This window comes from Sparus aurata, chromosome 18 (assembly GCF_900880675.1).
Source record: "Sparus aurata chromosome 18, fSpaAur1.1, whole genome shotgun sequence".
Classification (NCBI taxonomy): domain Eukaryota; kingdom Metazoa; phylum Chordata; class Actinopteri; order Spariformes; family Sparidae; genus Sparus; species Sparus aurata.
The window spans coordinates 22,417,237-22,430,674 of NC_044204.1; the positions used below are offsets into that span (position 1 = coordinate 22,417,237).

Below are 13,438 nucleotides of genomic sequence, written 5' to 3' on the forward strand. Positions count from 1 at the left end.
CTGGATCCACAGCAGTTACACTTGATTCCAAATGACGTGTGAATTTTGCACAGATGTGTTTGAACGTGAAGGGGAATGGAGTAATTTGCTGTCAGAAGTGGCAGAATATGAGTTGAAATCAGTGTTTGTGAGCCGTCCACCATCATGGCAGCGAGCAGGTTTGGGTTTGTAGGCTGCTGCTCGCTCCTCTAATTAAAGATAAAAAAAGCCTCTGGTGAAGAATGAACTCTGCGTTTCGGTCGGGGCTGATTGAAGCCATTGTGGCATTTTTCTTTTACGCTGACATGAAGGGCATGATGGTTGTCGAGGTGGTGTTTGGGTATGAAATGGGATGTGTAGTTCTGCTTCTTCTCTCTTGCTTCTCTCTGTGTGATGTGCAAATGTGAGAGCTTGGTTTCACATGTGCATACGTGTAGTCATTTTTCTTTTTGTGCGCTCCCGTGTGATCCACGACGATGGCCCGTTGAGGCAAAGGTCAGCCATGTTGTCGGGCAATAAAAATGTGCAGGTCAGTCGGCGCCGAGGTAGCAGCCTCGCCTGCATGACATTACAGATGTGCTATTTTGAGAGGGAAGTGTCCTCCGAGTCTGAAGTGTGACCACACATCCTCGCTGGGTGGGCTGTGCTGACTCACTGGGGTTAGTGCAAAATATGGCACAGATATGATATCATGGCCGAGACCCCCTCCCTCCCCATCCCGTCCTCCCGTTTATCTTTGCCGTTCAGCGCTGGCATCTCGCTCCATCACTCATCTCCCTCACTTAGCAGCTGAAATTGCATTTGCATAATGCTGTTTGTTTTTGCTGAAATCACAGATCCAGGAACCGAACCCTGGTTACGGTGCATTAAAAAGTGTTCTGCACACAGCCAGTGCAGCTGATTAAATACAAGTGGAGTCTGTTGTCTCAGCGATGCATCAGTGCTGCATAATAACATCTTCAGCATGCATCCATATGTCGAGTACGGCTACAATCTACACTCGGAGGCTGGAGTGAGCTAAATGAGTATTTTCACTCCTCGTCTTCTCTTCATCCTGCTTGTTAATTACATGTAAAATACCTGAGGTTGACGGTTGTTAAGAGGCACTGCCTGTACTATAATACTGCTCTCTGAATGTTAATTAGCTGGCTGTGAATTAAAAGATTTAAACAAACCAGCTGTGGTGGCTTCTGGGATGGAGGAATTAGTGGGGCGTGAGCGTTCCCTTTATTATGATCATTATCCTGACAAGCGCTGGTTTCTTTACATGAGTAAGAGGATCTGACCGTCAGATAACAGTGTGTGTTGTGTGTGCTTGATGAGTGCGTGTGTGTGTGTGTGGGGGGGGTTGATGACCAAAGGGAACACGACGCGGGACCTCGACGTTATGAGATGCAGCTTCTTGTCTGTGAATTAGCAACCATTTTGATCTTGTTTGTCCAAACTGATCCTGTTCCATTTTATTTTCAGCTTGTGGAAAATAAGCTTGTGTTATTTTTACTCAGTGTTGCCATGACAACGCAGCCTCTCTTTTTTTTTTTGGTGGATCTTGGGAAGTCAAGGAAAAGCAAATAAGGCCTCTATCTTTTTCTAGGGACTTCTTCAAGGTTTCAAACATTTACGATCCAGGTGAAGGTTGTTGTTGTTGTTTTTTGTTGGTATTTTGCCTTTTCTTTTTTCCCATTAATGCTGATGATGCAAGAGATTGGTTGTAGTACCTTCAATAGGGCTGCAACTAAAGATTATTTTAGTGATGGATTCTTTTCAATAAATGGATTCATCTTTTATACTATAAAATGTCTGAAAATTGTGAAAAAGATATACCACAGTTCACCAAATCCAGGGCCACAGTTGTAGAAACACAGAGGTCCTACACCATCCCCCTAAAAAAAAAAATACCATTAATTATTTAATTATTTGGATGTTATTGGTACCTTTAACTGAAGTTTTCTTTTCTGTACATTTTTTGTCCTTACGTGTTTATTTGCTGAACTAAAACCAATCAAACGTAAATGTCCTACAAGGAGTGTTTCAGTGTTATCTCAGTACCTGTCACCAGGTCGGATTCTGACTCATCCAGGTTGGAAAAGTCGTATTTTACTTTGTCCACAGAGGCCACCAACGTTCCCTGCAGAAGGTTTAGTGTATTATCTGTAAAAAGGTCTCGAATCAGCCTATAAGAGTCCCAACAATGTAAACTCCCTCCACGTTGCTGAAACACCCCACAATCCCGATCCCCTAAAACTCAAACACATTCAGTTTAAACATATTAAACACAGAGCTGAAAATGGCCACATTTAAGAAGCTGGGTCCTGCAGATGTTTTGCACTTTTGCATATTAAATAACAGCGGCTGGTCGGGAGAACAGGAGGAAAACCAACACCACTGTGAGGTGTTATTTTACACTAGTGGATAGAAAAAGTGTTTTATAAATGATGCGGAAATTTGGCAATGTTTTATTTCAACCAATTGCTATTTTATCCTTCTTGCCTCTCAGTAGTAGAGGAGGAGCTGCCTACTCTGACCAGACACACACCAAACCGTCATCAAGGAACTAGTGGCGACCAAAAGCTGACTGTTGTGTCACGGCAATACAGCCGACAGCCAGCTCTCCACATGGCTGTAGTATTTTACCGTCATTCAATAAGAGAAACAGGAAGAAGAATCGGGACTTTTGACATACCAACTGTTGTAATGTTAAGCAGCGCTTGCCTTCCACTCTGATACCACTCCTGCTGATAAAGCAAACTCTCGCTCAAAACTAATCAAGATAGAAGTCTGATAAAATGTTGCAAATGGCAGAGATGAAAAATACGTTTATTTGTATAGCACCTTTCACAGGTACAAAATCACTACTACTGTAAGTACTTAACGTTAATATTTAAAAAAGAACGACACAGACACAGCGCGGTTAACGAGGTAAAATCCCAGCGACGATAAAACAGATGGGGGCAGAGAACCGTAAACCAACAAGCACATGAAACCAGATGAGAGGTAATTAATAATACTGAGCAGGTAACTAACTGAAAGAATGTCTAAATAGAAATAATGGTTGAAATCAGAGATACTATTGTGACAGGCAATCAATCAATTAATCAATCAATTAATCAATCAATCAATTAATCAACCAGTGGAGTAACTGCTTAGAAATATCACAAATCTTTATTCTGTGTCACTTCTTTTCTGTTTCTGCAGAAAAAAATTGTTCACCAAAGCTACAACTTCAACACATTTTTACACAGATATATTCACATTTATTTTATTTTTTTTAACATTTCAATAAAACGTAACAAAATAAAAGTCTCTTTGTTGATCCGGCGCAGCTTTGACTCTGCCTGCTCTGTTTGCTCTGCTGAGCTTTCCAAAAAAAAAAAAGAAAGAAAAAGCTTAAGACAGGAAAAGCAGGTTATCCAGAACAATGTCATTAGTTATGCTGAGTGGACACATGGAGTAACAGATTAATATGGTCAGCAGCAATAATTACAGCACGAGAACAACACTTAATCCTGCAGCTTTCCTACATGCACGCCGGGCTCTCTGTTCAATGTTTAGTCTGCGGCGCCAGGCTTCATTTAAGATAAAACGACGTCAGAAGAAACCCCGAGTTTTAAGAAAATAACAGAACCGCAGCAGATCTGGAAGTGAAACCTGGTTGGTGAAACATTCAAATACATGCAAGTGGACACGTCTTGAACATCAGGCGTTTAAAGTGACATATTTTTAAAATGTTAAACGTGTAATTTTGATGAATTTTGATTGATGCCTTTTGTGGCCTTTTTGAAATTCGCTTCCTCTGGCTTCAAATCATCAATCAGATTTAAGATAATGAGAGAGGATTCCTATTTCGACTCTGCCCGTTTGTCCTTTGCTTTAATTGTCAACACTTACCCTTCCGGAGTCCCTCTGCGAGAGGGACGCGGTGCCAAAATTTGAATCGGTGGTAATATTCGTTGGTAATGGCCGGTGCGGGGAACAAAAAAGCTGCGCGTCTCGAAACAGAGAGTAAGTTATCCGGCTCCATTAAAAGCCTTTAATGTGCTGATGACTCCCTTAATGATTCTGTCAGGCACTTTCTGCGCTGAAGCTAAGTAGCTGAAAAATGAGCAATTGGAAAGAGAGTCATAGAGGCGTCCATGTTGTCACTTCCCTCAGGATGTGTATGTACTCATTCAGAATGCACTAACTCTCCCCCTTGACCCCCAATAAGTTAATTTGAAGCCTGAACCTAACGGTACGCTGAGGGAGGGAGCACAACAAACGAATGAGCTCGGCTTGACCGGTTGATGTGCTGTGGCGTCTCCTCCAGCTTGTAGATGGGAGGCAAACAGACAAGAGGCCGAGATGTCGGCAGACGAGCTTGTTAATGCCCAAACGTTGAGTCGTCTCCTCGTGGCTGCGCTCGGTGGACATTGTTATTATCAGCATATTCTCCCTCTGTTTCGACGGGAGCACTCTGCAACAGGACGCAGATGAAAGCGTTTGCAATATGGTGGACGTCTGTCTGGTCCCGTGAAGCTGAGAGGGAGGCACAGCTGTCACACCAACAGCTCAAGGGTGGAATATGTACTTTAACCCTGGTGTTTTGTGGAAATTGGCTTTAATTTGTCATTGTTTGGCGTCCCACAGAGTGCAAATGTCCGCCTTTATATGTTTTTTTTTCTTTTGTGCTTTTTTAAAAAACCCAGTATGAACAACAAAGATATAAGATATATATATACACATACAAGTTGATTTGTATATTGTTGTTGTGTTGTGATACACTGACACTGACGGTAATTGTGATATTTAAAAGGGAAACATTAATAATACACATATGATAATATTGTGGAAATGATCCATCGCCTCTTAAATGTAATGCCATGTCAAATGTAAATGTCTGCATCTGCCAAAACGAGAGACAAAACACACAAGAGGCAAAACATTTTTTGGAAAACACTTCCTGTAGACATCCTTTTCATGAATACTTTCGACCACGATTATCGACTATGACGGCCCTAATACTAGATTTAACCCAAAAAGCTTCTCAAAGAAATCTATGGATTTATATGGGCTGAACGCAGGTAAGACTGGGGTTAGTCTTATAAAACTACAATAAAACTACGGATAAATAATATGAATAATTATGACATTCTCTGCCGCCCACGTCTCACAGCGTTTTTACTTCTGCTTGTGTACGTGGCGTCACTTCACTGCGTTAGTAAGTTAAAAGAACTCACCGTCGACTTCTGGTTTTGCCTCTGGACATGATCAGCGGTCTCCTGAATGAAAGACCTGTGACTGTTCAACACAGCCGTCCATCTCTGACCTCCACCCTAGAGGCTTTTCACTTTTCATACCACTTCTCCTCACCGCCTACTTTACAGCCGTAAGAATTACTACAGCCGCTACAGGTCGCGTCTTACAACACCTGAAAATATCAGCGGTAATTTCTGATGTATATAGTCAAGGACAGTCTCAATGGAAGTGGTTTGTAATTTGTTTCCTGACAAGATGTTGGGTTAAAGTGATCCCGGTGTGCTTTAGTGCAGGTTCAGTTTTTATTTTATAATTTAAGAATATTAAGATGATTAACGGGATTAATATCCTGAATCGCAGTAATGTCGGACTGGATAATTGTGACATGAAGTCTTCGGATCGTCCGATACCTAGTTGTGATAAACTGGTTTCATTTACGACTGATGACGACAGGCTCAGTGGAGGTTCTTCTGACGGACTTGTTGACAGAGTACTAGAATCACATCTTGGTGGATAAATACAAATAACTCGTCATTTTTTTGTAAGCATAACCTGTCAGAAGTCAAAAGTTCAGTTCAAGGCCCTAGCAAACTCTTCTCGCTCCAAGAATTTCATGAAACAAATCTAATCGTCTTCTTATATGTATTGTTACATTCACATTTTACTGGAAATCATCCAAAAAATACACATCAAGGACCTCCTGCTTTTTAAAAAAAAAACAGTTACAGAAAATGAGAAATGACTACAAATGAAAATGAGAGCGAGCGTATTGTTGGACATGCCTTTTAGATGACACCAAACATCAGAGACTCCCACACATGAATGAAATGACAGGTTGGTTTCATTAGAGAAAACAGTAACGCCAGCGAACGGAGCAGTGTATATATTGGCGGCTCCCTCCCATGTCGGTTGTGACTGCTGATGTGCTTGTAATGGAGGTCTTGTAACAACTGTAGGCTGTCAGATTTCTCAGGGAAACACAAATGTACTCCTCGTCACTGTGTCAGACTCTTAATGGGGGTTTGTTAGCCCCAGAAACATATCAGTGGAGAGACACCGTCACTGTTCAACCAGCCTTGATGTTTTTTTTTTTAAGTTAGCCGGGGCCTCGTTCATGTCTCCATCCTGTTTATACCTTCACTGCTGTCAGGCTTTTTCCTTTTTTTTCTCCTTTTTCTTTCTTTCTTTTTTTTTTTTACAAAAATGTTGGTGCTCTCCACAAGATGTCTCCCTCACGGATGCTCACTGTGTGATGTTAATGGAGTTTCTGAGGAGTGCTTGTGACAAGGAGACTGAAGGTCGCTTTGGAGACCGACGCTCCAGCATGGGACGGTCTGTCTCTCACAGATCTGCTGCTTTTTTCTTTTTCTCTTTCTCTTTTTTTTTTTCTCTTTGGGAAGCTGCAAAATCCTCCTCACCTGCTCCTCTGTCTCAGTCTCCATCTCTCGCGTGTGAACACGTAGCACCTTCGATGTCTTGATTATCACTCAGGCGTTATTTTTAGAATGCTAAATCAAGGAACACGACTTGTATTGTGACCTGACACTTATTTTGTGTTGACAGATACTTCGATGGGGTTATTTTTACCACCAGTGCTGGCCCATATTGAGGAAAACATGTGTGTGATGCAGTGTTGTGCTCTACATTGTGACATAAATATCAAATATGCACTTTTTTTTTCCACAGAATTTTTCCTTTGTGGTTGAAATTATGAAAAAAAATCAACATGCAGATCCCAAAAATGGCAGTACAGCATTTAAATGTTGCGGATTGATTTGAACAATAAGTTTGACTGTACTAAGAGACAGAAACTGTGTGTGTGTGTGTGTGTGTGTGTGTGTGTGTGTGTGTGTGTGTGTGTGTGTGTGTGTGTGTTCGGGGGAGGCATGTCTATTTTGTGTCCCTCTCTGAGCTCAAGTGAAGTCCAAGCGGAGGTAAGCAGCACCATCTGTGAGGCCGTAATTACGCTGCCATTTTACAGAACAGCCAGGAGGCAGCGTGCAGGCCCAGGTGTTCTCTGTGCATCTCTATACTCTGAAACCTCCGAACGTACACAACGAGGCACCCCGCACACACACACATACACATACACACACTACCACACATATATATATACACACAAAATGAATCCGAACTCAGGTTACTTAACAAGAGACACATCTCAGTGGTGTTCATGGTAGACATTTCAACACATGACGGGAGGGAAAGCACAGGTGTTAATTATAAAATGAATGAAGGCTGAATTCCATTTAGCTGCTTCAGTTTCAGGGTCCTGGTATCGTTCACGCTGGCTCTCTGTCACACTGTCATGGCTTACCGGGACACTTGAACAGAAACGGAGCCATTATTAAAGTTATTAATGACACACAGGCTTTTTTTCTCCTGTAACATGTGGAAATGTTTGCTGTGTCTCAAGTGGCCTTTGCTGTCAGTGCGTTTGAATGTGAGCTGTCCTAAGAAGGACGATGATTATTAATGATATTATTATTGTGATTGTGATCCTCTATGAGTGTGATGTAGTTCTGTAGTTCATTCTGTTGGGCAATAAATAAGATTCTATACTCAGTCAAACAGGTCTATAATAGTTAAATGCGACACTTAACTAGTTATGCAACCTATCTAATTAAATAACATTTGTAGTATTAGAATTAGAATAACGTTAAGATTGCCATCCTATCCGGGAGCCGCTGTCATACATCTTTAAGCCGACTACACTGTAAGCAGGCAGCAGCACGCGCTGAGTTGCCGCAGCAGTAATAGCGGTGAAGCACACACATCGCTCGCTGGATTCTTCTATAGCGCTCTGTAGTTACTCTCCACCATTTAATTTTTTAGTGTCTGAGAGTCCAACTTTCTGCTAATTATCCCACAATGCAATTCTCTAAATGTACAGATGCAAAAATTACAGTTTTCTGGCACCAGCCAATCAGAATCAGAATCAGAATTTAGAAGTCGAAATGATTCAGTTTACTACAGCCCAACCAATGTTTGAATATGAATTTAATTACCGGAGAGATTTGTTTTTTCAGCTCACCGAGGTTTATTGCCAGACTACAAACGATGATGAACTACATATTTGTGGGTGTGGTAACAGCATTTGAGGGATTATTGCAGAAAATGTGTTTGTATCAGAGTGAAGCTCCGACCACGAGAAAGTGGCATCCGAAGCCCAACCTGAACCCGTCAGGGTTTATGAAGCACTGAGTTTGCGTTGCCCTGTCACACAGTTGTTACCATGGTTACAGCTAGAGAGATCGTGAGAAGGAATCATTCCACACACTATGTAAACATTCATCTTCATAGTGTATCTACGGAGAGAACTTGAAAGCACAATACCTTATTAAGTTGATTTTTACACGGCACCAACTCGTACCTGGACATGATTTCTGAAATTGATCGGGGATCATGAATGCCAACCTGAATTTTCTTGGGGGGGGGGCCTCAACTCCAAGTGGTTCACCATCACTGTTCTGGTGTGTATCAGGTGGTGTATCAGAATGTCTCACTTCCGAAGATCAGCATCGGCCCCATGAATCGAGTATTAGTCTGGCTCTAGAGTGTCCATTATAGGCAGCAGTGACAGATTTTCCATACTGTCAATTTGCTATTTTGGTCTATTCAGCACACATGACGTCAACAGCACGTCTGTCTGTCCTGGAAGATCGATCCTTCCTCTGTTGTTCTTTCTGAAATCTTTTCCATTTTTTCCCCGGTAACAGAGTTTTTCCTTTTCTGAATTGAGGATTAAAGAAGATTGAGGCAAATTTATGATTTGCGATGTAGCTATTTAACCGGGCCGTATACATCAAATTGACTTGCCTATAACGTCTTGTGAGTGAATGAGGAAATAATTGTGGTCACTGTAAAGTGAAATTCCTACTGGTGCTCATTGTCGATCCGGAAGATAATGAACCACTACAGTCTTCTGATAATTAATCATTCATCGTCCCAATGTTTTCTGGTTTCAGCCTCTCAAATCTGAGCTGCTTTTCTCTCTTTAAATCATCATGAATTTAATATCTTTGGGTTTTCACTTGTTTAAAAAATTCGTTGAAATGTTGACAGACCTTGTTCTGCACTCTGGGCAGGTGTGATGGGCATTTCCGAGATTTAAAGACAATGATAATAATCATTAGTTGCGGCACTAAATTTTACCCTGCTGATGTAGAACACAATTTAAGAGCTTTGAATGCAAACATCTAAATATCCAAAATGTGTGTGTGAGACACAGCACACACACACAATCTCCGGCTTGTTACCGTATCCACCAAAATGTCAAAGGATGTTTCACCCCAGTTATGTCAAAAAGCTGTGTGGAGCATGGAGAAAAATACGGCGAGATTATTGCTAAAAGTCTGTGACACTGCAAAACAGTTTCTGCCTCAAAACAATCAGGTTGCTCGGATTGTTACCACGGGGCTTCAGTTAATATTGTTGGCTTCAGTTTTCTAATTTAGTCAGAGGGATACAGTGTCTTCCCCCTCAGATGATTCTTGTGTCGTTCCTTCATCAACGTCTTAAAAACGACGGTCGTGCTTGCAGGAGATGCCGTCTCGGTGGGTGAAGTAAACCGAGCCTGCAGGCAGCGGCTAACGATCCCAGAGGTGATAGAGACATCCGATCGACAGGCTGATAATGAGACAGAGAGGGAGCGAGTGTGAGACGAAGGTTCAGTGGGAACTCTTGTAAAACAGGATAAGGATGCGGCCGTCCTCGCTTGACTTTTTCACTCCGGAAAAAATCAACATGGCAGCAGCTCATGTATTTTTAGATGCCCTTTTTACGCAGTGCTTTTGCTCGTGCGCACGGCATGCAATGAATGATAAGGCTCTGAGAGTGAGGGATTGCTTTGTGGCGTCACACTAATGGGACCCGGAAAACGTAGGAACGCGGAAAAGTAACGATGACGGCTGCTCAGAGTGAAAAGCTCAAGGGCCTCGTTTCACAGACTGTATTTTTTAATTTGCTTCCCCACTCATCGATTGCAACTGCAACACACTGCAACAGAGCAGATCCGACTGCAGTGCTGTGTTTCGCTGTGGCTGTGTGGGTGTAAGTCTTTTTTAAGAGTGAGAAGCAGAGGAAAGAGAGAGCGAGAGGAGGAGATATAGTTTACTGAGCATGTGTAAAACCAAACCGTACAGTACAGATGCATGTTTCTCACCGAGGTTAAATCTGGGAATCTCTCTCTGAGGTCGATTTCGAGGTTCGGTTGTTCATCACACGGAAAAAAGAGACACCAGATGGAGAAAATCTACCGGCCATTTGCATCAGAGGGAGTGTTGTCTCTGTAACGAAGAGAGTGGCTTCATCCATTCGAGTGGAAGCAGATATTTTTAGCGTGAGACAATAGCCAGCCAGCTGAGAAAGATCCCCTCTGGTCACGGTCTCAAAGTTAAAGGAGGATAGTTGAATATTAACCCCCCGACCCCTGCCACCATGGCCCCTAGTACAGGCCGTGGCCTTTGGGACCACCAGCGACCTTTTGGCTGACCTTCTCACTATTCAGAGTCTATACAACGAGCTGTGACACATTTGCAGAGTCAGATGTTAGCATTGGCAGACATGATAGTGGAAATAAAGCACGTTCATATTCTAACACCCGCTCTGCTCTTCCAGGACTACACCTTGACGATGTACTTCCAGCAAGCCTGGCGGGACAAGCGCCTGTCCTACTCCGAGATCGCCTACAACCTGACTCTGGATAACCGAGTAGCCGATCAGCTCTGGGTGCCCGACACCTACTTCCTGAACGACAAGAAGTCCTTCGTTCACGGCGTCACCGTCAAGAACAGGATGATCCGTCTCCACCCCGACGGCACGGTGCTTTACGGACTCAGGTGAGAGTTTTACAGCTGCCCCTCCCGTCGTGTCGTGACTGTCAGTGGATTGATTGCGATGCACAACGATGTGATGGTATCAGATGCTTCATATCTGACACTTTTAAATGAAAGATGCCATGTACAGTTAAAGAATAACACAAGATCTCTCAACTTTTCTGCTATCATATGACAATGGTGTAACCCCCAGTGTATCAGCACTTTCAGTGTAGCCAGTGAACATCTGGATATTGGATATCTGAGCCAAGACGTCCTCTTATGTGCACTGGCCACTGTTACACTCCAGTTATTTAATTGAGAATTGAGAATGGATGTGAGACAAAATACATGGCTGATCTTTTTAAATCAGAAATCTTCATGTGAATGTAGATGAATAAAAAGAAAAAGCTAATTAAAAGCTTATTAACTGATTGGTTGGAGATTGCATTCCACCTCTTTTGTTCTCCACACAGACTGTTTATCTGTACACATCCAAAGTCTGCACAAACCTGATTGATCATTACTACTCCGACTACAAACACAAACCAGAATGCTTCTAATACCTGAATCTTGTCCTTTGCTGACAGATTCGGCCTTTAAATGCAAATATCTGTTCATAGAGAACGCTAAAAATAATCCAGAAATACACGTTGTTAAAACAAATCCTCAGGTTGATGTAGATGTGTTGTAAACGTCCATCACAGTTAAGTGCCCGGCCTCTGAATTCAAGTTAGTTTGACTACACTTATATTATTTATACTTTTAGTGACAATAGTTATGTCGGCACACAGTTCTCCCAAGCAACAAGGGACAATTATAGACATTTCAAGTGTGCTCAACTAAGAAAGCATTTTAGGTCAGGGGTTTGTTACCAAAGAGCTGGGACAGCCTGAGGTGGGTTTCAAGGTAATTCTGACATGATTAACAAGATTGGAAAAAGGAAACAGCAAGGCAGGTTTATTTGTGCAGCACCTTTAAAGCAATGCAGTTTAAAGTCTTCAGCGTATGACAATAAAAATGTGGTCACGCTTTACATAAAGGTTGCAGATCATATACTTCAACTTACGACAAGAAGTTTTTTTATTACTGGTTATGAAACAGTCCCAATTCAATGCTGATGGCTCTAAATTACCCAAATGAAAAGATTTCTTTTATAGTTAAGATTTCCTGCAAAATCATACACAACGGTTTATGGCGCCTTTGTGTTTCCCAGGCTAATTTTACAGTGAGAGTTTCAGATGTTAGCCAGTTTGGAGGAAGCTGGAGGGGATTTCTCGTCAAAGAACTGTATTTTTGACATCTGATTTTTGTTATGGCTGATATTTGGGCGGATTTTGAAAAGAAGATAAAGACCAGACTGATTGACAAAAAAGCCTGGAAGAACGCTGATAGAGAGAACACTGGTCCACCTCGGTGGGTCATTGAACAGAGGGAGAAAAATTGCAGGATTCAAAATGATCCTCAGATGACTTTACAGGTTTGTCAAGTCAGGAATACTGATAACTTTAGCTTCCTTGACAAAATGACCATCACGAGCTGCTGGATCTGCTGTAGAATGACTCGTAACCTACACGTACAAACGTTACTTACATCAAAATTAAATTAATCTTCTTATAGCCACAAATAAATACTATAATATTATCTTATCGCAGTGCATCCTGCAAACAATTCAATTGGATTTTTATCTTTCTTTTGCCTTCAAATCAGATCCACACGTCAGCCAGATCAAGATTTTCATGACAGCAGGCGGTTGTGCTCACTGCTTTTGTCCACAGGCGCCACCAGAATCAACAGACATTAAAGATACTTGTAGACGCTTTAAGTAATGCTCAACTAATATATGACTCACGATGATCTGATTCATGAACTAATGTGGGATGGATCATGAGTTCCTGTTGCTCACCATGAACAAATGATAAAGTCACTGAGAGTTTATGTGATTAGTTCACACGTAATAGATCATAAGATAAGGAATGTAAATTCACACTTTACTTATTAGGTCCTATATCAGTTGATAATTGACCAGTCAGCTTAATTTCAGCTGCATAAAAGTGTGTTTTTGTAACTGTATTTATGTATTTACATCTAGTATGTAAAATATTTGCATCTGACAAGAAGTTGGATTAAAAGATATATAAAATTATAGTAGTATATGGTCATATTATTTACAACTGTTGGTGAATGATTTGATTGCATATCAATGAATGAAGCGACTGTGAATTAACACTTCCTACATGCATCAAATCATCATGAGTCATGTGTTAGTTAAGCATTACATAAGTATATGATTTGTTCTCTTATATGTTTTACCAAAATGCATTAAGACAAAGTTTTAAAGAAACACACAGCAACACAAATGGACACGTTTAAGACACTGTTAGACACTGTTCATTTTGCACTATATC

The 13,438-nt window shown here is 41.5% G+C and overlaps 1 protein-coding gene across 2 annotated transcripts in view; it reads left to right on the top strand.

Annotated features, from left to right (window-relative positions):
* Positions 1-13,438, top strand: part of gabrb2a (gamma-aminobutyric acid type A receptor subunit beta2a) — a 43,088-nt gene that overhangs the window by 4,578 nt on the left and 25,072 nt on the right. For both annotated transcript variants that reach the window (XM_030395958.1, XM_030395957.1), the window contains exon 4: positions 10,834-11,054. In XM_030395958.1, the coding sequence (XP_030251818.1) occupies positions 10,834-11,054 (221 nt within the window). The remainder of the gene's footprint in view (positions 1-10,833; positions 11,055-13,438) is intronic.